The 24223-nt window shown below is 48.6% G+C and overlaps 1 protein-coding gene across 6 annotated transcripts in view; it reads right to left on the bottom strand.

Annotated features, from left to right (window-relative positions):
- LOC123745077 (probable serine/threonine-protein kinase dyrk2) overlaps window positions 1-24223 on the bottom strand; it is a 94564-nt gene that overhangs the window by 56456 nt on the left and 13885 nt on the right. For 3 of the 6 annotated variants that reach the window (XR_006771299.2, XR_006771296.2, XM_045725395.2), the window contains exons 1-3: window positions 7447-10187; window positions 4281-4359; window positions 3691-3757 (exon numbers count right to left, since the gene is read on the bottom strand). Coding sequence is in view for 4 of the 6 variants with exons in the window: in XM_045725395.2 (XP_045581351.1) it covers window positions 3691-3757; window positions 4281-4359; window positions 7447-9705 (2405 nt within the window). In the remaining 2 variants the exon portion in view is untranslated. Of the gene's footprint in view, window positions 1-3690; window positions 3758-4280; window positions 4360-7446; window positions 10189-24223 lie in introns of those variants that run through there. The other 3 variants (XM_045725387.2, XM_045725405.2, XM_045725412.2) reach the window with 3 other exon arrangements.

Raw genomic sequence — 24223 nt, 5'->3', positions numbered from 1 at the left:
CAAGTTACACACATGTGTATGAAAGAGCTCGGGTGGATATAAATGAAAGCTGCCTCCTACTTATGTTTTCTTATGTTCGTAATTCCAAGATGAAATTACAGACTAGAAAATCCACACGAATTACGAGCGCACACCCTAGATGGGGTAGCCAGCCATGCCTGGGTGCTGCCTCCCACCACCCCTTCCTCTACATTCCCCTAACACTCCCTAAAACACACTAACAATTAAATTTAACTGAGCAATTGCCATGAAAGTGAAAAAGTGTGATGCACTAATGTTAGCCGTATCAAGATATTTCAAACATAATAAGTTAATTTGCTTCCAGGTTAGATCACATTCTCTGCCAGGTCACATTATTCGTATACACTGAGGCTAGACTAACAAGCAGGTGCCATGGGCCACAGTACGCACTCACACCACTACACTCCCAAGAGTCAAAACAGAGAAGACAAGGGAGTGTACAAACGATGCCTGCGACAAGTCTAGATTTTACGTCTAATATAATGAGGTCTCTTACGAGCATCTCTTACGAACCTATCCTGCCCTTGTGTGGCAGTGCACCATAGAAAGTTGTATTTACATATTCGTACATTGAAACAATGATTATAACCATGATATACGTGTGCTTCAGCCTACAGTTCAGACCGAAGGTATGACCCTTGTTGCTAGGTATGACCCTTGTGTATGACCCTCTGCCCTGTGTGACAGTGAATACCAGCATTATCCTCACTAATAAGACATAATTCAATTCCTCACATTAGACAAAATGGTAATTAATTTGTCAATAAACATGTTAATAATAATAAATGCGACAAGTCTGGGAATACTTCAGGAGGATGCAATGGGAACAAATAAAAAGGTAAAGTAATGAAAGATACATGTTGGAATAACACGTAACCAATATTTAGTGACAGAGAGAAACATTCGCCAACATTGGGAGTAGGCTCACAGGCAGATGGACTAGTGTTCATTAGGAAATGCAGCAAGACATGAAGATAACATTTGTAATTGAAGACACGAAAGAGGAAGGAGGGGGGGGGGAAGGAACAGAACAATAATGAAAGAATGAATAAAAGCAAGAGTTGAAAAGGGAGAGTTGGTCTCCAGAGATAAGGACAAACCTAGATTACAACAAAGGATACAGGAAGCCATCCCATCTCTTCACAGAACGGAAACGACATGTGAACCACTTAGGAATACTCAACTCAGACCACCTAACTGTTAGAGGTTACCTTGAGGCAGTTACAAGGACCAATGTTCCGGCGGCCCGGTCTATGACCACGTTCCTGGCCTTCTAGTATATTCATGTATATATTATGTGATACCTCCCTCGTCTCCCTTACCAGAGTGAGCATTGTGAGAGCTTTCAGACGGCGCGAATAATTTAGGTGTTTTGTCGTATGTGTGTATTCGTACATGTTCGATATATGGTCTCTGTATTCCCCTATTACAGAAATATCTCCTACTTTGAAAGAGGAAGCGAGTACAGAGTAGACTGTTCTGGTGATGTGTTCGGCATTTCCCCACATTGCTGACACACTTCTAGAACCTGTAAGCATAATTCCCATGCACGTGGGTATTCAAGCCTGAGGCAGTGTAAGTGCACTTCTGTTCTTCCTTTTCACATAGTAAGTGATTGACAGATGGAGTCGTGTCCCACCCCGCAGATCCTAGAGTTGCAGCTGCTACTGTGTTGTGGTCACGTCGTCTTCTGCATGACTATCTCCAGTTACTTTCTTAATCTGTGCTAGACACTGGAATGTAAACGTCTACATTCCTCCTCTCAGTAGCTCCATGTGCAGTGTCATTCTCTAGTATTCCTACATGACTCGACACACCCAGGTGATGTCATTCGGCAACCTTAACATTTAGGTGTTCGCATTAATGCTGAAACATTCGTGGACAGATGGACATCTTCAGGCAAGTGCTCTTGTTGCAAGGTTTCACTGCCACTTCTCGACAGTGTGTGTACGATAGAGAGTTGTCAGTGTTCAGAAAGAGCATGTTGCAAAGCTTTTTGAATAACTAGTATGACTGGGAGGTGAAGGGAGGGGGGAGTAAAGAGGGGGGTAGTAATGAGGGGGGAGTTAAGCGGGGGGTTAAGAGGGGGGAGTTAAGAGGGGGGGAGTTAAGAGGGGGGGAGTTAAGAGGGGGGAGTTAAGAGGGGGGAGTTAAGAGGGGGGGAGTTAAGAGGGGGGAGTTAAGAGGGGGGAGTTAAGAGGGGGGAGTTAAGAGGGGGGAGTTAAGAGGGGGGGAGTTAAGAGGGGGGAGTTAAGAGGGGGGGGGAGTTAAGAGGGGGGGGAGTTAAGAGGGGGGGGAGTTAAGAGGGGGGGGAGTTAAGAGGGGGGGAGTTAAGAGGGGGGGAGTTAAGAGGGGGGGAGTTAAGAGGGGGGGAGTTAAGAGGGGGGGGAGTTAAGAGGGGGGGGAGTTAAGAGGGGGGGGAGTTAAGAGGGGGGAGTTAAGAGGGGGGAGTTAAGAGGGGGGGAGTTAAGAGGGGGGGAGTTAAGAGGGGGGGGAGTTAAGAGGGGGGGAGTTAAGAGGGGGGAGTTAAGAGGGGGGGAGTTAAGAGGGGGGGAGTTAAGAGGGGGGGAGTTAAGACGGGGGGAGTTAAGAGGGGGGGAGTTAAGAGGGGGGGAGTTAAGAGGGGGGGAGTTAAGGGGGGGGGAGTTAAGAGGGGGGGAGTTAAGAGGGGGGGAGTTAAGAGGGGGGGAGTTAAGAGGGGGGGAGTTAAGAGGGGGGGAGTTAAGAGGGGGGGAGTTAAGAGGGGGGGAGTTAAGAGGGGGGGAGTTAAGAGGGGGGGAGTTAAGAGGGGGGGAGTTAAGAGGGGGGGAGTTAAGAGGGGGGGAATTAAGAGGGGGGAGTTAAGAGGGGGGAGTTAAGAGGGGGGGGTTAAAAGGGGGGGGGGGAGGTAAGAGGGAGAGTTGGAGGTAAGGATAGGGGAATGTTAGAGGAAGATAGGTATGGAAGGTGGGAGATGGTTGGAGGAGGGAGGATGCGAGGTAAGGTGGGAAGGGTATGGGTCATGGGCAAAGATGGTTGTAATTTTCTTCCCCATCGTCAGTAGTGATAAAGTGTATAGGGGTCGTGGCGTCAGGTTCACTCATTACCCGTCATGGGTCAGGAGACGAGGGACACAACCAGCTGCTGCCAGTGGGTGTCACTCCCAACAACCAAACACTCACTTTATGGCCATACAATATCATTTTATTCACTTCGACGTTTGATGCCTGGACTGACCATACCTGTGTAACAACTGGAATAACCCCGCACTACAGCAGCAGCAGCCGGCAGTGTTACCTACTGAGCCACCAACACCCACCATAAGAAAGCATCCCAGACACCCATTTGATTTTCAACTGGAAATTTAGGGTACACTTTAGGTCATACATACACCTGATTATTTTGGGGATAAATTCAAAATTACACATTCTAAATATACTGAAAGTGTAAAGTGTTGGGCATAAAAAGAGAAATAAACTAGATAAACCCATGATATCCACACCTGAGATATCTAATGAAACGGAACAAGAATTAATACTTATGTGAAGAGGCGAGGCCCCGAGGAAGGGTGGGCGGGTGGAGGCAGGGTCGGTGAGCGCCGCCTCCGCCGCCGCCGGTGTGTTACCTGCTCGTGTACAAGACGGCACAAACACAGGTGAGACAAGACAAAGCTACGTCAAGACTACTTACTTCTGCAGGTCCCGGCACTTGACGACCTTGCCGAAGGTGCCCTCGCCCAGAGTGGTAATGATCTTGTCTGCAAGAGAGCAAGGAGGAAGAGTCAGGAGCCACAACTGGTGCGAACAGCCGCCCGCATTCTCATACAAACAGCTACGTTAACCGCGGGGGCCAAACACAATACAACAAACTTTCATATATATACAGATTAATGGCTGAAATATTCGTTGAAGATCATAACGGATATTTACAGGGCAATTCATACAATGAATAACACTGTATCCCCTTTCCTGTCTCTCATTAATATCTCTAAGCTTTTCTTTTCGGTGAAAAGTATCATCAGTACTGAGAGGGAAGGAGGAGCGGCTAGAGGTACAGGTTAGGCTTACAAGTATGGCGGGGGATACCAATTGAAATGTAGAAATTTGTTTAACAAATTTTGATCCTTCAAATATTGGGTAAGACTCTATGTGTGTTAGCTATGTGATGGCTGCAGTGTTATGAGCAACGTTGTATAAAGAACTGAGTGTGAAGCCAGTGTCGTAATAACTAGGAAGAGGAGAACAAAAATGAAGATAAAACAGGGAGTCTTATTCACGAACATCTATCTTGCAGCACGTCGCCATTGCGGTATATGAGATGTCCTTCTTCATCATCTTCTACTGAGGGTGCCCGTGAACTCTGGAGGGAGCCCGGCCCAGTACACGCCCGCGCCGCCACCAGCAGCAGCAGCACCAACAGCGTCAAGAGCACCAGCAGGAGCAGCAGCAGGAGCAGCAGGCACGGCAGGCACGGTGGGGCATCAGTGGGAGGGTCACATGGTTCACCACCACAGCCATGTCACACGACGAACCGCAGGGCAACAGGCCACCAACAAGACAGATAAAGAGGGGAGAAGGCAAAATGGTGGCCACTATCAAGGGGAGCCACGGTGGCCACAACACCATGGCAGCATATACATTCAGGCCCTACTGGTGCTCTCTCCACCACTTAACTCTATAAATATACACATATATGGATGCATATATATATAGCATTGAAACTACCCAACTACACGTCTTGAGTATCACCTTAACTTACTACCAAACAATATATCAAAATTAATTAGGTAAGACAATGATGTGTTGAGGGATATGCAGAGCCAGGGAGACCAATGGTGATGGAACAAGTGCCACCTCCCCCCCCCCTCACACACACACACACACACACACACACACACACACACACACACACACACACACGCGCACACACACACACACACACACACACGCGCACACACACACACACACAAAGGCGACACCTGCTCCACTCTCACCACAACCACACCTCCAGAACACAATAATAACACTCACCATTATCACCAAAAATTATTAAAAACAAATAAAACTATTTGGCCCGTTAGTGCTATATACCAAATACACACATCTACCAGCCGCTCCGAGTGACCCCTCACCCTACAGCTTCGCCAGCTGCACCCATAACCTCTTCTACATTTCATTGTCAACATTTCTTTCTCCACCCAAAGTATTTGAAACGTCTCTGTCATGTCTCCCCTCTTCCAGCGATGTTTGATCTAGCTCTTTCAGTCTCTCTTCATACCCCAACCTCTGCAATTCTGGGGGTGAGCCTCGTTGCAAATTTAAACTTTACCCCGCCACCATATTTGGGACAATGGTGGTGGGTGGTGGCGGTGGGTGATGTGGGGGTAGGGGGTGGTGGTGGTCGTGGGTGGTGTGGGGGTAGGTGGTGGTGGGGGTAGGTGGTGGTGGTCGTGGGTGGTGGTGGTCGTGGGTGGTGTGGAGGTAGGTGGTGGTGTGTGGGGGTAGGTGGGGGTAGGTGGGTGGTGGTTGGTGGTGTGTGGGGGTAGGTGGGTGGTGGTAGGTGGTGGTGGGTGATGTGGGGGTGGTGGGTGGTGATGGGTGGTGTGGGGGTGGTGATGGGTGGTGTGGGGGTGGTGATGGGTGGTGTGGGGGTGGTGATGGGTGGTGTGGGGGTGGTGATGGGTGGTGTGGGGGTGGTGATGGGTGGTGTGGGGGTGGTGATGGGTGGTGTGGGGGTGGTGATGGGTGGTGTGGGGGTGGTGATGGGTGGTGTGGGGGTGGTGATGGGTGGTGTGGGGGTGGTGATGGGTGGTGTGGGGGTGGTGATGGGTGGTGTGGGGGTGGTGATGGGTGGTGTGGGGGTGGTGATGGGTGGTGTGGGGGTGGTGATGGGTGGTGTGGGGGTGGTGATGGGTGGTGTGGGGGTGGTGATGGGTGGTGTGGGGGTGGTGATGGGTGGTGTGGGGGTGGTGATGGGTGGTGTGGGGGTGGTGATGGGTGGTGTGGGGGTGGTGATGGGTGGTGTGGGGGTGGTGATGGGTGGTGTGGGGGTGGTGATGGGTGGTGTGGGGGTGGTGATGGGTGGTGTGGGGGGGTAGGTGGTGGTGGTGGAGGTGGGTGATGTAGGGGTAGGTGGTGGTTGATGTGGGGGTGGTGGTGGGTGATGTGGGGGTGGTGGGTGATGTGGGGGTGGTGGTGGGTGATGTGGGGGTGGTGGTGGGTGATGTGGGGGTGGTGGTGGGTGATGTGGGGGTGGTGGTGGGTGATGTGGGGGTGGTGGGTGATGTGGGGGTGGTGGGTGATGTGGGGGTGGTGGGTGATGTGGGGGTGGTGGGTGATGTGGGGGTGGTGGGTGATGTGGGGGTGGTGGGTGATGTGGGGGTGGTGGGTGATGTGGGGGTGGTGGGTGATGTGGGGGTGGTGGGTGATGTGGGGGTGGTGGGTGATGTGGGGGTGGTGGTGGTGGGTGATGTGGGGGTGGTGGTGGTGGGTGATGTGGGGGTGGTGGGGGTGGTGGTGGTGGTGGGTGATGTGGGGGGGGGTGGTGGTGGGTGATGTGGGGGGGTGGTGGTGGGTGATGTGGGGGTGGTGGTGGTGGGTGATGTGGGGGTGGTGGTGGTGGGTGATGTGGGGGTGGTGGGTGATGTGGGGGTGGTGGTGGGTGATGTGGGGGTGGTGGTGATGGGTGGTGTGGTGGTGGTGGTGATGGGTGGTGTGGGGGTAGCTGGTGGTGGGTGATGTGGTGGTGGGTGATGTGGTGGTGGTGGTGGGTGATGATGTGGGGGTGGTGGTGGTGGTGGGTGATGTAGGGGTAGGTGGTGGTGGCGGTGGGTGGTGTGATGATGGTGGGTGGTGTGGTGGTGATGTTGGGTGGTGTGGTGGTGGCGGGGGGTGTTGGTCGTGGATGATGTGGGGGGTGGTGGTCGTGGATGATGTGGGGGGTGGTGTGGGGGATGGTGGTGGGTGGTGTGAGGGCCGAGGGTGGCGGGGTGTATGGGGAAATACTGGGTCACTGGATACATGGCTGGTGTCTTGACTGTCAGCCAGTGTGTTAAGAGTATTTGCTAAATAATAAGGTTGAGGTGGTTGATAGAGGCCTAGCCAGGTGCTGCTGGGAAATGAACCAGGTTACAATGAGTTGATGGTATAGTTCAGTGTAGTTATTATCATCATGAGTACAAGTTGTCAGAGCGATACGTTACAACATTTCCATGCAACACTGGAGTGCTAAGTTAGTGGCAGCTTCAAGTTGCCCAATTTAAAGCAGCTGGAGTAGACTGCCTAGAACAAGGATACTTGAAGACTTTGTTAAGTGGGTGAGAGGAAGTAGTTAAGGAAGAGATGGTTGTAGAAATGGTAAAAGCAGTATTGGAGCATCAGTCTAGGCAGCAGTAGCAACAGCAGAGCAGCGTGAGCCTAACACTGCTCTACTTACGTCACTACTCACGCTACTAGAGCTGTAGAGTGAGGAATAACAGTGCTTGACAATGTTCTTGCCCCCCACCTCTTTGATGCCCAACAGGTCCATGGCTCCGGACTTTCTGGCCGGCGGCGGCGCCATGCTGTGAGCCGCCACTGACGAGGTCGTCGACGCCGACAAGGTAGACTTAAGACTCTTCCCATTGCCTGAAGACGACGCATCCAGGCCCCCACTGATCTTGGGCTTGTACTTTGCCGCAGAATAGGCGTCAAGGCTGTCCTTCGGCTTAGAATGAATTTTAGTGTAAGAGGCAGTAGGGGCATTCGAGGTTTTTGGCTTTACCGACACAGTAAGTGACATTGTGTGCTCGAGTGGAGTCTTAGGAGTGAGGGCTGGCACGTAATTTGTCTCGCACAAAACCTTGTTATTTACAGAAGCCTTGTTGTGGTCCTTGTGGTTGCTACTGTGTATGTTGTCATTGCTGCTACTACTAATGTTAGAATGGTGTGGTTTAAATGTGGTGAACGTATATTCATGATCGGGTTCTATATAGTTAGAAATTTTAATAATGGGAGCTGTGGGCGAGGAGGGAGTCTGAATGCCGTAGAGACTATGGGGGGTGTCTAGAAGGGAAGAACCTAAGGGCTTGTTATATTCCATAAGGTTTAGTCTCGCTCTAGATTCAGAGGGAGATTCTATGAGGTCGACTGTGTTAGTCCTGGAGAGGGCGAGGGTGGTGGGCTTGACGGGCTTGCTCGCCGTGACGGGCTTTTCACGCATGGCAGCCTTCTCGAACACAATGGGAGGATCGTATAACACAAACTTATCAGACTCGGGCGTGCTACGTTTGGACACGGTATCTGTGCCTTTGGCGGAAGTTCTGGCTATGGCGGAGAGCACGTCACTGGTGGAGGCACTGCCGTACAACACTTTCCGGGGAGGTCCTTGACATCCCTCTTCATCCTGGTAGGTGCGGAAAGCCGTCACCTTGGCGGCCATTTCCTTGACCTGGTCATAGCGCCGCGTGCCTTGCCGTCCTGCGCCATCTGGGTCGCTGGAACCAAGTGGCTCTTGGCCGCGTTTCAGAAATTTGCGGTTATGAGAGCTGCCGATATTATGGAGGATGTTGAGGGGAAGGGAGTACATGTTAATGAGCTGGGCACGCTCTTTGCGGCGCGTAGATTCATCGACGACACTATCTGGCGTAGCTGAAGAAGTGGTACTGCCCGTCTCTGTATCCAGTGTGGTAGCGGAGAGCCCGGAGTATCTCTTCATGATGGAGCTAGTGCTCTCCCGACCTTCCTGGGTCTCCGGCACCGTCACAGGTCGGACCATCCGCTGGCGTGCGGAGCCGCTGATGAGAGCGCCGTCGCCATGACGCCGTCGCAGCTGAGGGCTCAAGTTGCCCAGTTTTATACTCCTGTTCTCCATACATCTTTCCATAACATTTGGAGATATAGACCCATACTGGGACCAGTAGTCAGATTTCTTTGTGCTAACATTATTTCGAAGTACACAAAGTTCGTCATTACTTTCGTCTTCTTCGTTACAACCACTTCCTGTCAAATTACTTTTCCTTAAAAATTGACTAGGCTTGTATCGGGCACCAATCTTGTCGTAGTTTGGTGCTGGGGCAGAATGAGAGACATAAGCACTGCGCAATCCATAGTCTGAGTCCACTCCCAGGTCAGAGGCTGTCCGATTGTAGATCGGTCGACCACTGCCGCTCCCATACCTCTTTCTGGGAGAACCTTCACACTTATTTAAGTCCGAACCGCCATAATCAGATCTGAAAGTGGAGAAAGAGGAGAAAGAAGCCGAGGGAGCCAAGGCATGACCGCTCCTGTACCCCGAGGCTGCAGCAGATCCGTACCCAGACCCGTACTTGTACCCGACATCGTAAGCTGACGATGAGGCTCCGAGCTTGCTACGGGAGGACGGGCCATCTAACTTGGAAGACTTTGATTTGAGATGGGCGTAGTGAGCAGTGGACTTGTAGTCAGTGTAGCGCGGAGACTCCTCGTATTTGTTGTACTTGAGCAGCATCGGGTACTGGGTGTGGGAGGACTTACTGGAGGCAGCGCAGCCGCTGGAGACTATGTTGTTACTGGTGTCGTGGAGGGGCACGCGGTCATCCCCGCACTGCGATACGGCTCTCACGCGGGAGGCGAACTTGTTGAAGAGGTTCGAACACCGGTTAAGGATGTCCCCCCCGGAGTCTTGCAGGATATTGGTGTAGGAGGTTGTGGCGCTCCTGCCGTACTGGTGGCGGGTGCGTCCGCTCATACTGGCGGCCGCCCCGCACGCCCACCCCCTCCACGCCCTAGTCTCGCATAGCACACGTCACTTGTACACGCCCATTTACAGCGACACTAGTGACAAGTCTGGGCCCTCTCCAACTAACACTTTTGTCTGTCAAAACGTCGTCTTTATCATTTGTTTTCGCATGTGTGGAGGCGGTGGAGCAGGAGAGGGAGCCAAGCGTCCTGCCCAGGAGCCAGCGGAGCCACCAACCACAGCAGCTCTGGTACTGGTAACTCAGAGGTAAGAAACAAGTATGAGGAGACCAAAATGCCGTGAAGCAGGTAAGTGGGTGAGCAAAGTGTAACTGAAGCAGACCTCAGCAGCGGGCAGGCAGGAGCAACACCATGCCCAGGGGATAAAAATACCCAGGGCGCCGCCACTCTTCGTCTCCAGCAGAGGTAGTGCCGACCCTCTCCCGTCGCCAGCCCCCACATTCCCAGATGCCAGCCCCCACACACCCGTCGCCAGCCCCCACACACACCCGCCGCCAGCCCCCACACACACCCGCCGCCAGCCCCCACATTCCCAGATGCCAGCCCCCACATTCCCAGATGCCAGCCCCCACATTCCCAGATGCCAGCCCCCACATTCCCAGATGTCAGCCCCCACATTCCCAGATGCCAGCCCCCACACACCCGCCGCCAGTCCCCCACATCCACCGACGGCTACCCCTCCCCCCACCCCGTGGTAGAGGACGATACGATAATTATCACGACAGAATAGGATTTGGGATGGGGGGTCGGAAGTTAGGAACTGTGTGGTAATGGGTAATTCTGGCAAATACTCTTAATTTACCTCCAGGTAAAACAGCAAGTGGGCGGGCGGGCGGTGCAGGGCGGGCGGGCGGGCGGTGCAGGGCGGGCGGGCGATGCCGGAATACGGCAGTATCTTTCAACAAGTATTTATTTTGCCATGCAAACACGTACAATGTATTATTCAGTACACCGTAATGTACTAAAATGTCGAAGCTCTCAATGCGTGTGAAGCCTCAGCTCTGTCCATCTTACCACGTATTCCTCTCCTCATAACCTGTGCACTTGCTTCTCTGGTCACCATGGGTCGCATCAAGGGAATTTACCGTTTAAAATTAACGAAACACTTCTTGTGACGATGTAAACACTGTGGGATCAACCCATACCGATTTGGAAGGGCAAGTTATGCTCCAGCACGTGGAGGGGGACAGCACCTGCATGTATCTTATGGACGAGGTCCTCAGCAGGGGCAAGTTTGTCCAATTACGGTGTTAGCTGAGACCGCAAATGTTCATGCATCGATATCAGGGAGCCGGTCGGCCGAGCGGACAGCACGCTGGACTTGTGATCCTGTGGTCCTGGGTTCGATCCCAGGTGCCGGCGAGAAACAATGGGCAGAGTTTCTTTCACCCTATGCCCGTTACCTAGCAGTAAAATAGGTACCTGGGTGTTAGTCAGCTGTCACGGGCTGCTTCCTGGGGGTGGAGGCCTGGTCGAGGACCGGGCCGCGGGGACATTAAAAAAAAAAAACGAAATCCTCTCAAGATAACCTCAAGATAACCTCTAGCAGCAGCAGCAGAGTGAAAGAACAAAGTATTGAAACCCTTGCATGTGACGTCACGAAGCCACGTGTTGTGTGTTTACATGTGGTTCTGGGTTTAGCGGAGGCTGCCTTCGTAATGTTAGTTGTGGATCATTATCATATCCATGTCCAGGATAATTTTGTCACATATGAATAATTATGTATGAACATTACCTCGGTATCGGTTATAACGCAGCTCGTCCTCCTAAGGTTTCCTAACATCAAGAAAACGGTCAGTTTAAAGTGTCCTTTCCTAACCTACCAGAGGACCAAAAACAGAAAACAGAAACAGCACGTCACTTTTGCAAGCCGCTTCGCTCAACCACTTGGGCTGAACGGTAGAGCGAAGGTCATGTTTTATGCAGATCGGAGTTGAAACTCCGACCGTCCAAGTGGTTGGGCACCATTCCTTCCCCCGTCCCATCCCAAATCCCTATCTTGACCCATTCCAACTGCTATATAATTGTAATGACTGAGCTTTTCCTGGATAGTTCCCTTCCCATCCATTTTCTAGTACTGTACGACAATTTGTGGCCTCATGTAACGCATGAGTGAAAAGCGACGTTCTTTGTAGGATGACAGGTTGCGTTGGGAGCGCTCGGTAGGACCTCACAACTGGTGTGCCCGAGCCAAACCAGCCACAGGACCCACCAACAGAAACAGGACATCACGTTAATTTTCGCGAGCCGCTGCCAATTTTCGTGCATCAGTTTTTGGCTTTGGGTAAAGTGATAAAATGCGACGTGCTATTAGGAGACCAGGTTGGTCGGGCGACGCAGCGCCAGCAAGACCTGCCTCATGCAGTGCATTTTGCGACCTTCCTTTCTCTCATACAAGGTAATATTTGCAAAGAAAACAATGGCAAATGAACTTTCAAGTAATGGTGATTTGGACCGAGACACTGAGGTAATTATAATGTAATTAGAATGGTCACGCTACTTGCAGCTAAGTAGTTTATTATTCACTCCATCATGCCCCTGTTGTTAGAGGGAGGTGAAGGGTCTCACACGGGCCTCACTCCTCTCTCCTGCCAAAGCAAGCTAAGAGCACTAATTCTCAATTGGTACCATAAACTGTGTAAACAATTTATAGATAACGTAATGATTGGGTTAGATAATGATTTGCGTTCCAGCACGTAACTGTTTAATCCGTTTTCAACTGGCTCTTAACCTGATAGGACTCCGACTCCGGGGATAGGGGGGGGGGGATAATTAAATGGACTTGCACAATGATTGTTTCAAGTCTACCCGAGGTAGGTGGTCAGCCTTCCAACACGATGATTCATCTTCCCGTAACAAACGCTCCCTCCTCCACACCTGTCTTCCCTGGGGGGGTTGTACAGGTGCTGGTCGTGGCCCACACCTGCCTTCCCCAGGGGGGGTTGTACAGGTGCTGGTCGTGGCCCACACCTGCCTTCCAGCCTTGGCCTACCAATGATGGCAGCCGGCCAGCATACCTTGCTGAGGCCTGGAGAGTGAAGGGAGGGGGGGCCGGCGGCGGTTGCAGCCGCCAGCAGGGTGGATGAACTTGAACAATAAAGATAGAAATAGTAAGAAATGAGACCAGCAGGTAGAGAAGCTGCTCCCGTGCAGGAGGCACTGATGGTGTGGTCCAACAGTAATAACCAGATCGCATATTTCCACACTTATATTTACAGTGTCCACCTGTCTTCTGGTTCAACTTTCTCTCAATATAAAAATAACGTCCATGTGACTCATAACTATCTCTCTCAGTATCTTTTATGAAGTGCTCATACTCTGAGTTTCTTCTTTCCTCTAAGGCAGAGACTCGGTTATCTAACGTGTCTTCGTAGTTTCCTCTTAATTCTCACAAACTTCTCAACTTTTAACATTGTTTTGTGCTCCACGACAGGCGATGATGATAAGTGTATCATCAACATGATAATACAACACCAGTGTATTATCTGCGCCACGACAGGCGCAGATAATACACTGGTGTTGTATTCTTGTACTGGCCTCGCATTGGACATATAAACTGCCTTTAACAAGTACCTTTCCGAGTGAATATATACCCTTATAATGCCATCCTGTTTATAGGAGCCTCGATGGAAATATATCCATTACGTCTTTTTATCTTAAAAAAATCCTGTAATTGCGTTCCCCTTGTGGAATATATTCCATGTGAACAAACCTTCGGGTGTAGTCTTCATTACTATACACGTGTTGGGGTTGAAGTAAGAAACATTTCTCTGTCCACTGCTAGTCTGCCAAAGGTGGCCTTTTAATTCTCTGCAGTCCTCTTCGGTTGGTAAATCTCATTAGCTCGATATGATGTGCAAAGTTGCAGGTGACCTGAGAGTGCAAGTACGACCAGTGCGTTGTGATAATGTCTTCGTCAGGAGCATGTAATGCTCCCTATCATTTTCCTGTCATACTAGGCGTACTTGCTTATGCTCTCGCTGTACGTCACATCCTAACTCATCATTCTTCCCGGTTTTTCTTCTTTGAAGAGATTTGATTGCAGTTTGTAACACAGGACGATGCATTTCTTCAAGCAGGGATACAATGCTGCAGCAGTTTCCTTAACTACGGCAATCTCTTTTCCATACTATAAATATATAACAATCCACTCATGATACACGTGGCTGCTCTCCTTATTACCTTGCCAATATTTTCTTTTAGTTGGAAGCCCCAAAGAAGATACTGGGTGAACGCTGGATGGAACCCTAGAGATTGGCACAGGTGACCGGGGTTAGTGGGTACAGTGAGGCTACCGACCCCCCCCCCCCTTCACATGGGGAGGGAATTAGACCCCCCCCCCGCCACTCTCCCAAGTTGCCACCCCCTCTGCTCTCCCAAAGAAGAAACTGAGACAAGGGTGGAGAGAAGGGAAGAGTGAGGTGAGTGTGCAGAGTGTGGGCGTGTTAATGTGAGGTAGCCGAGGTGCAGCGCAACTGGTGCCGCTCACAGCCCCGCCCTTCACTACCCTCCTGGTGCCCGCCTAACACTCGCTACCACCAAACTATTTCCACCACTAGCCTTCTTCAACCTGTTGCGTTATAACTCTTCACGTTCCAATTCTTCGTTGAATCTGCCTTCAAAGTTGTGGATGGAGGTGGCTTTCACAACTTTCAGCCCACTATTTGTTGAGCTCATAATCATACTCATTTGCTGAAATACTCACAGAGTATGAGTATTTCCTTATATTATTTACTCATTTTAGTTTCCCGCTTCGACTTTGTCCTCTTGTCCTTGTTTCTCTTAATTTAAAAATCCTGTTTTTGTCGACCTTGTCTATTCCGCTCAGTAACTTGTATGGAGTGATCATATCTCCTGTGTTCCTTCTCTTCTCCCGAGTTGAGATGATGTCTCAACCCATCCTTGTAGACAAGTCCTCTTAGTTTTGGCACTAACCTTCTTGCAAACCTCTGCTCTTTTTACATGTTTATTTTGCGCTTTACAAGGTGCCGATTCCTGGCTTTTGGTTATTATATTATTGACCCTAGAATAGCTGTAATGATTTGATTTAAAGTGTCCTAACACACATTAGTGTTAAGACACTAAGCTTTTATATGCCGTTCTAATACTGGTCGGCTTTCCTTATCCTGTGGTGTTATCCTGTATACATGTGACTCTGGTGTTACATCAAATACCAAATATTTTTATATTTCCAAGTCCTGTAGTTGCCTTCCCCTTATGGCGTAGATACTTGCCTGGTACATTTATCCCTTTCCATTGCCACCTTACACATGTTGGGTTGAACTAACAACCATTTGTGTGGTCACTCCTACAGTTTGTCAAACACTTCCTGTAATTTTCCACCCTGTCCTCAAGGCGGAAGTCCCCTGGATGTAACGACTTTTAAAACTACTACATAATTTGTGTTGCTATTTTCTCCCTATCCATGGTTAGGATAGGTTGCCAGGTTATGTTAGGTTAAGGTTAGGTTAGGTTTCATTACATTTCGTTACATAAACTATATATTATTCTCCAAAATGTGATATATGAATTAGAAAACTATTTGTGTACACACTAATTCCATTTACAGAAAACCCAATTCTTCAGTTTCAAGGAAATCGTATTTAGCATATAGGATTTATATTTTAAATCAACGATTTATAGTTCAACTAAGTTATAACGTGAGACTATTCTCGGTTGGGACAAAGGTTCACTTGCCAGTTTACAAGACTACTACTATTGGAACTGTAATATGCTTTAAGGCCATCACAAATATCTAGATAACTATCCAAGTAGTTTGGTATCTGTATGTAATGATTTACTTTGAGGATGAGCTGAATTTACTGGCCATTCTCGATTTTTTGTCTTACACGTAAGTAGCGAATTATCTGCAGACATGAACATGTACGAGGGATCTCCCTCTGGTCGCGGTGGAATATGGTGCTGGTGGAATATGGTTGTAGTGTAATATGGTGGTGGTGGAACATATGGTTGTGATGGATTATGGATGGTGGAGGGTTATGGTGGTGGTGGTGGAGGGTTATGGTGGTGGTGGTGGTGGAGGGTTGTGGTGGTGGAGGGTTGTGGTGGTGGAGGGTTGTGGTGGTGGAGGGTTGTGGTGGTGGAGGGTTGTGGTGGTGGAGGGTTGTGGTGGTGGAGGGTTGTGGTGGTGGAGGGTTGTGGTGGTGGAGGGTTGTGGTGGTGGAGGGTTGTGGTGGTGGAGGGTTGTGGTGGTGGAGGGTTGTGGTGGTGGAGGGTTGTGGTGGTGGAGGGTTGTGGTGGTGGAGGGTTATGGTGGTGGAGGGTTGTGGTGGTGGAGGGTTATGGTGGTGGTGGTGGTGGTGGAGGGTTATGGTGGTGGTGGTGGTGGAGGGTTATGGTGGTGGTGGTGGAGGGTTATGGTGGTGGTGGTGGTGGAAGGTTATGGTGGTGGTGGTGGTGGAAGGTTATGGTGGTGGTGGTGGAAGGTTATGGTGGTGGTGGAGGATTATGGTAGTAGCTGATTACTGTGATGATGGGTTATGGATGTGAATGTGGATTATGGTGAACAAGTATACTCATCAGCGACTGACAGGTGACACAATAGTCCGCCACCACTACCAATATACCACCACCACCACCACCACCCCGGAGCTGACAGTTGTCGTGGACAACCCTGTGGATAATGGCGGACTACCCCTGTGGGTGCTGGACTCTTACTGGGGATTTAACTTCAAAATGCTATGTACTATCCGCGAGGAAGGGTTGAAATCATGGCGGATCAGGAATAGTCGCGTTTCCTACAGGTGGGTCGGTAGGGTAGAGAAGGTTCCGCGTTTTAGTGATCGTTCAACTCGAGTTGTGGTAACGCGAGATGACGAGACTATGTAGGGGGTAGAAATAGCCTAAGCTACTCTATCCCTTTGAGATGTATTTATTGCTTATCTCAATAAACATACTTGAACTTGAACGAGACTATGTAAGTGAAGTGTGGTGGCATTAACCGTAGATTGCTGCCACCATTACATACACCTCTAGCACCTCAGAGTTTGCCAATACAGACTACTTATCACATTCCTTTGTATGACTAACCATCCAGTGTGATGGGGATTTTAGCATAACGTAGCTAGTTTTTGACACACTGTACTCCCCTTCATATAGTCTAGGGTAGCTGTACAAATGCAGATGTAACAATGTGTTAATATAAAAATAAAAAAAAATATATAAGTACCTCTAACTAGTTGTAGTGCAGCTAGGTATCTACACAAACATAACTAGCTGCACTAGTAGCAACCACCTACCAGTATACTATAAAGCACAAGAGGAATAATAATTGCCTTTGACTCAACGTCTGCTCTTCAGGCACGAACACTTCTCAAGTAAGATCGACATCAAGAGCCTCGTAATAAAAATATGTATAAACTGCTCGCTGCACGGAATAAAGGACTTTGAATATTTTATGTATGGATACCATCTCGCACATATATAACCCATCAGGATATCTGCTTGATGGGGTTCTGGGGGTTCTTCTACTCCCCAAGCCCGGCCCGAGGCCAGGCTTGACTTGTGAGAGCTTGGTCCACCAGGATGTTGCTTAGAGCGGCCCGCAGGATGACAAACATTGCAGCCTAATTATAATTAGAATGTAATAAGAATGAAGTTGATCTAGGCCTAAGTATCCAGCGTCTTTGTTGTTAAGACTATTATTCCAAACATTCAGGACTGATATGCGAGAAATTACCGAACTCCCAAAGGCCTGGAAGTATTATTATACAAAAGCTGAATGTTGAGATACGCAACCTATGTAGAGACGGGTAGAAACGTGGGTCCAAATGAGACAAAGACGTTACAAAAAAATCAGTGTCAAAGTATTAAACGGAATGCACTAGTGACGTTGTGGAGGCATTTATGGCTACCATACACCTGTGTATGGCAGACTCCATACACAGTTTCAAATGTAAACAAACAGGAGGAGGGGGGGGGGACACAGACGGGAACTACATGCACAGACGAGTCACAGAAAGAACGCGTTCAGTGTCGAGTTAGCAATAAATGTTTAACGAACAAGTTTTTAACAATACACAATTTGAAATGTGAATCACAAAAAGATGAGAATTAATTCATTGCAATAAACTATAAAATGTCGGGAATGCGGGGCCAAAAGCGTGACTCGACCAGCACCTGAGGAGAGCGCGCACACGGGCTACAGTGGAGGGAGAGACGGGGTGGTGGCTGCCCTGGCCTGTTCCCTTCCTAATACATGCACAAAGGGGGATGAAATATGAACCATTTATAAAACGTGGGATAAATGGAGAAAGAGTAAAATTGATGAAACTTGACCCAGGAAGAGTGAGGGGGCGGGCGAGAAACATACTGGAGATAGCCCAGGTAGAAAACGAGGGTCACGCAGTCTTCCTCGCTAAAATACCTGCTCAAATCTCACATTTTGTATGCCAGAGACGGGGGTCTTGGGGTGTGGGGTAGGAGTGAGGAGTGTGTCGTACCTTGTAGGTGAGGGAGTGTGTCGTACCTTGTAGGCGAGGGAGTGTGAGTAGCCTTGAGTGATGGAGTGGCAGGAGGTGTAGACGACGGCTGATGATAGGTGGTGAGTCCTGCGCGGCGCCATCGCCGACACCCGAGGTGGGAGAGGCTACTGGGCCAGGCAGCGGCCGCTATCCTCGCTACACCATCCCCCCCACACACACACACTCGCTACACTACCTCTCTACATGATGTATATTTAGCTCTGGTGCCTGCAACCATCACCACGCCCGGGTACCAGCTACACCAACTTGTGTTCCAACAGCTGTCGTCAGTGTCAACACCAAGTGTCGCCTCTCTACCACCAACCTTGCGGCACCAACCATGCCTCCACCTACCAGCCCGACTAGTGCAGTATGCCAGACGTGGTCACTACACGCACCTCCTCACTGCCGGCAACACCTCACAAACCCAGCCCTAATTTACCCCACAAACTATACCACACAGTTACCCCATCTCACACACACACACACACACACACACACACACACACACACACACACACTAGGGGACACAGGTGGAAACTGAGTGCCCAAATGAGCCACAGAGATATTAGAAAGAACTATTTTAGTGTCAGAGTGGTTGACAAATGGAATGCATTAGGAAGTGATGTGGTGGAGGCTGACTCCATACACAGTTTCAAGAATAGATATGATAGAGCCTAGTAGGCTCAGGAACCTGTACACCTGTTGATTGACGGTCGAGAGGCGGGACCAAAGAGCCAGAGCTCAATCCCCGCAAGCACAACTAGACGAGTACACAACCAACACCATACTCTCCCACCCACACAGCCAACACCATATTAAAGAAGCTATTACTTGTCCACCACAAACAGTACCTGATGTATGTTAAAAGAACATCCATGCACACCTTTCACGACAGCTATAATACCTGTATATTACTCTCACTGTACACAGGCCCGACAACCCTACCAATACCACCAATGTATTCCCTCACACACACATCCATATACACTATATTACTATTATTATTTCCAAATCTGAACAGAAAATATTAACCAAGTCTCTTGAACAAAGTAAGGAGGGTGTTTCCAGTAGTAAACCCGAACAAGTCGGGTAAAAATGTTGAGAGAGAGGGAGGGAGGAAGACAAGGCCAAGGTCGTGGGACATTATTTAAGACGGCCAAGTATTCTGGCCAGCACATCGCTGCCTCCGGCCGGCCTCTCCACCGCCGCCCTCACTATATATAGTCCTTACACTACTACTATTCCTATTGTAAATGTGTGGCCACCTTTCTAGACTAGAAAATAATAAATAAAAAATAAATAAATTCCTCCTCTGCTACGGTGCAATATGTCTCCACACATAAGTAGGCTTATTCATTCTCTCGGGGAGAAAATAGGCAGAGGGGTGGATAGGGGGCAGGATAGGAAGGTAACTATCAGGAGAAAACGCCGTCATTATGACTATATGTAACACATGGAAGAGGTCAGGATAAGGATTTGGGATGGGACGGGGGGAAAGGAATGGTGTCCAACCACTTGGACGGTCGGGGACTGAACGCCGACCTGCATGACGCGAAACCGTTGCTCTACCGTCCAGTCCAAGTGGTTGGACTAGGAAGGGAGATGACCGCCAAGATAATACCAAAGTGCGAACATCTTCAATAGCCATGCATAAGAGAGGCCTCAGGGCAGATCGTGATGGTTTAGATTTTAAAATTCTTGGTGACTCTTGGTGGTTGATTTAGACTTTAAAAGAGTTCATACTCAGTTTTCTCGTCATAAGATTGAGCTTAAGAGTGAAAGCGTCTAAAACTTCTATAGGTGGATTTATTTTAGCTATGAGTAATATACGTGACATTAGTAATGTCAGTTGTAATAGGCAGAGGGTGTGGAAGCAGGAGGGAGATGGAACAAGGCTTATTATTTGATCTCTTTCGTCTCCTTTCTAGCGAGTAAGTACATTTGAAGAGCTTTGAGACAATCCCAATAATTTAGGTGCTTTATCGCGTCTACGTATGTCGTATATGTATCTGATATGAGAATAAGGAAAAGCAGTGGTGCAAGGACTGTACCCTGAGGTACAAAGCTTTTAACTGCGATTGGATTCGATTTAATATGGTTGCCTGTTACTGTGTTCTGTTTGACAGAAAATTGAGTATCCACCGTCCTACTTTATCAGTTATTACCATTGACCACATTTTGTGTGCTATCACTCCAGGGTCACATTTATCGAATGCCTTTGCGAAGACCGTGTATATCACATCTGCATTCTGTTTTTCTTCTATTGCCTCAGTGATTTTGTATTAGTGATCAAGTAGCTGTGAGAGGCATGATCTTCCCGCTTTAAATCCATGTCAACATCGCTCTAGTGTAATTATAAATAAATACCAACATTACAACAGGGTTAATTACCACAACAAACATTTACCCACTAAATAATATGTTGCCAAGACATTTCAATTTGTAATTAAATATATTTAACCGTCTTTGTGACATTACAAAACACAAACGGCTACTGCAAACCTTCCAAGTTGGTAATTACAGATGAGGCTACTGGACGCCTTCCTCGGCCTCCAGGTATTATACATATTGTAACGTTACTGTTGCAGTGGGGCCACCCTGACCCTCCCAACCCGGCACCGCGCTCATGTATTAACACAGTTGTTGAAATCTGCAGCCAAGGGCTACCCAGTCACAAAAGGGAGCGTACTTGGTCTCACCCATGCACCCATGGGTGCATGGGTGAGATTGAGAGGTGTTTAACATGTACCATGCATGGCATGGTACATGTTAAACAGATTCACAGAAACCTTTTTCTGATCCGCCAAGACAAACATGGCAAAAAGTATGACAAAAATTGCTAAGGAAAATTTCGTGGATACATAGAGAGGGAAGCGTCTGGCGCCGAGTGAGAGAAGGGAAGAGGACCAAGAAGGAGACGAGAATAATGACGGCCACAGTGAGGACGATGACGACGCCAGCCGCCTGTCCTGGGGGGGGGGGGGGGGGGGGGGGGGGTAGAATTCATCAAGCCTATACACAACCACTTCCGACACCTGTGTACCTTTACTAAAGGTAAAAAATTAGATATGATTTAGAACACGGTTCATCAACTCTGATGCACTACAAGGTGGTTTATAGCAATAATAACCTTAGATTATAAAGTTTCCAAGCTCATAAACTGCTTAATAAATGTCAACTATGCCGCCACGATTGTCGAAAGATGTACAGGTTTCGTAAGTGGCTAAGTAAATGATTTGACAAACTCTGCCTTTGAGTATTTGCTCTCTCGCCCACTGACAGGTAACTCACACAAGCATCAACGTAAAACTCTTTATGCATGTAGAAACTCAAACTTTCCTTTCACATGTAGAATAGACGACACACACACACACGGTCTGTCTGAAGAGAAACCTTTAAACAACATTGTGTATACGCGCGCGCGCACACATTATAATTTATATTATATATATATATATATATATATATATATATATATATATATATATATATATATATATATATATATATATATATTAGTGAAATACTAGAACTGTTAATGACGGTTCATCTTGGAACACCCAGCGAATAGGTTCCAACCCCCAATCCGACTCCTGTGGATTTGTTCATGACTTTTGCGAGACCAAAACTGGAATATGCAGCAGTTGTATGGTGCCCAAATCTTAAGAATCACATAAATAAACTGGAAAAGGTGCAACGGCGTGCTACAAAATGGTTTCCAGAACTGAAAAACAAGAGATGCGAGGAGAGACTGAAGGCGTTAAACCTCCAAAACTAGAAGATAAAAGAAAGAGGAGATATGATCACTACTTACAAAATACTAACAGGAATCGACAAAATTGACAAACAAGAATCCCTAAAACCAGCAACTCCACGAACAAGACGACACATATTTAATGAAGCTAAGGAAACAAAGGTGCCGAAAAATATTAGAAGTTTTCTTTAGCAGAGTGGTAGACGGTTGGAACAAATTATGAGACGTGGTGGTGGAGGCCAAATCCGTCAGTAGTTTCAAAGCGTTAGACGACAAAGAATACTGGGAAGACGGGACATCACTACCGTAGTTGTCATCCTGTAACTACACTTAGTTATTAAACTGCCAATTATACACACACACGGAACTGGCAAAGGCTGGGGATGGTGAGGTGGCCGCAACCATACACAAGGTCACCCACACAACTCATCCATCTACTCCACCACCCGCTGGCTCCCCCACACACCGCTCCTCAAAACTCTCTACATACACTATTTTAACGCTAGTTTACTGTCAACAGCAAAGTCTACAGATTAAATTTTCAGTACCGTTTTAGGGATTAGTGTCGTTCAACGTTAACTGGTAGGCGACTTGGCGATATCTGGTGGTTGTGTTTAGTTAGGCTGTTGGTGTCCACAGCTTGTAATCTGACCAGAGAAGATCAGACTTCATATAAAGGCGTATATAAGTTCCCGCTTGAGCACACCACCACCTCTGTGCGTAATTAGAAAGCGTACTGAAAAATGTCGCGCCAATAACGTTTAGAGAGTTAAGTTTTAACAGGACTCTTTATTGCACCCATACTTTTAACGGGACTTTTATACCTTGTGCCATGCCTCCTGGTCTCTTGGACTTATTTTAGAGTGCAGAAGCAGATGGCACGAGTCCAGGAAGTATTCTCCGGGTGTAGATTATGACGCAGCTCCATAGCCCGCGGTCTATGTTGCACAAAACTAGAGAGTTTAAGCGGCGCGTTTATTGAAATGACGGGATGTGTGGACAAGACTGTGACACCTTACCCAAGAGTGAGGGGGCGCGCACCTCAACTGTGCCGCAAGTCTCAACAACATTCATCAAGCACAAACTTTACTGAGAATTTATCAAACACGCAAATGTCAGCAAATGTGCAACTGCTACGGAATTTCTGCTTGCAATACGTGCCATCTCCTACTTCGGTTTTCACTTTCAGTATTCATTATTTTGCAATTTAGTGATTGTATAAAAGTGATGTTGGGCGACGTAACACTCACGCTCCAGACCACTACAGGACACTTAATTATAGCTACCTTCACTAACACCACAACATCTTAATGCCTACACCATATAGAAACAAATAACTTATAGGAAAAACAAATTATTAAGATGAATGAACACAAACGTAAAGAAGTTAGGAGTTAATACAAAGACGGAAAACATAATCGACCATACAACAAAGAATTACTAAGATGCGACAGCATTAATGACAAGCAAATTAATTAATATAAATGATGAAAGGTTATGGAGAGGTGATGAGAGGAGACGGCGGCGGCGGCGGCCAGCCATCAGTGGCAGCTGTGAGACGAGGCGGCTGGCAGAGTGAGCGGCCCGGGCTTGGCTACTTCATCACTCTCACAACTTTACATTTGGCGGCACCCTACACTAACCTGCAACACACACACACCCGTCAAACACACACACACACACACACACACACACACACACACACACACACACACACACACACACACACACACACACACACACACACCACAGTTATATTGCCTCACTAGCGGCAAAACCGAAATGAGGTAACTGACAGCAAAACCACTAGCGGAGCATCAACACCAGTGGTGGCAGGGACACTACTAGCGCTACACCGAGCCCCCACTAGCAGCTACACCGAGCCCCCACTAGCAGCTACACCGAGCCCCAACTAGTGGAGCCCCACTAGCAGCTACACCGAGCCCCTACTAGCAGCTACACCGAGCACCCACTAGTGGAGCCCCACTAGCAGCTACACCGAGCCCCTACTAGCAGCTACACCGAGCACCCACTAGTGGAGCACCACTAGCAGCTACACCGAGCCCCCACTAGTGGAGCCCCACTAGCAGCTACACCGAGCCCCCACTAGCAGCTACACCGAGCCCCCACTAGTGGAGCCCCACTAGCAGCTACACCGAGCCCCTACTAGTGGAGCACCACTAGCAGCTACACCGAGCCCCCACTAGTGGAGCACCACTAGCAGCTACACCGAGCCCCTACTAGCAGCTACACCGAGCACCCACTAG

The sequence above is a fragment of the Procambarus clarkii genome, chromosome 10 (assembly GCF_040958095.1).
Source record: "Procambarus clarkii isolate CNS0578487 chromosome 10, FALCON_Pclarkii_2.0, whole genome shotgun sequence".
Lineage (NCBI taxonomy): Eukaryota > Metazoa > Arthropoda > Malacostraca > Decapoda > Cambaridae > Procambarus > Procambarus clarkii.
The sequence above is the reverse complement of the archived record's forward strand: the minus strand, read 5'-3'. Positions and strand labels throughout refer to the sequence as shown.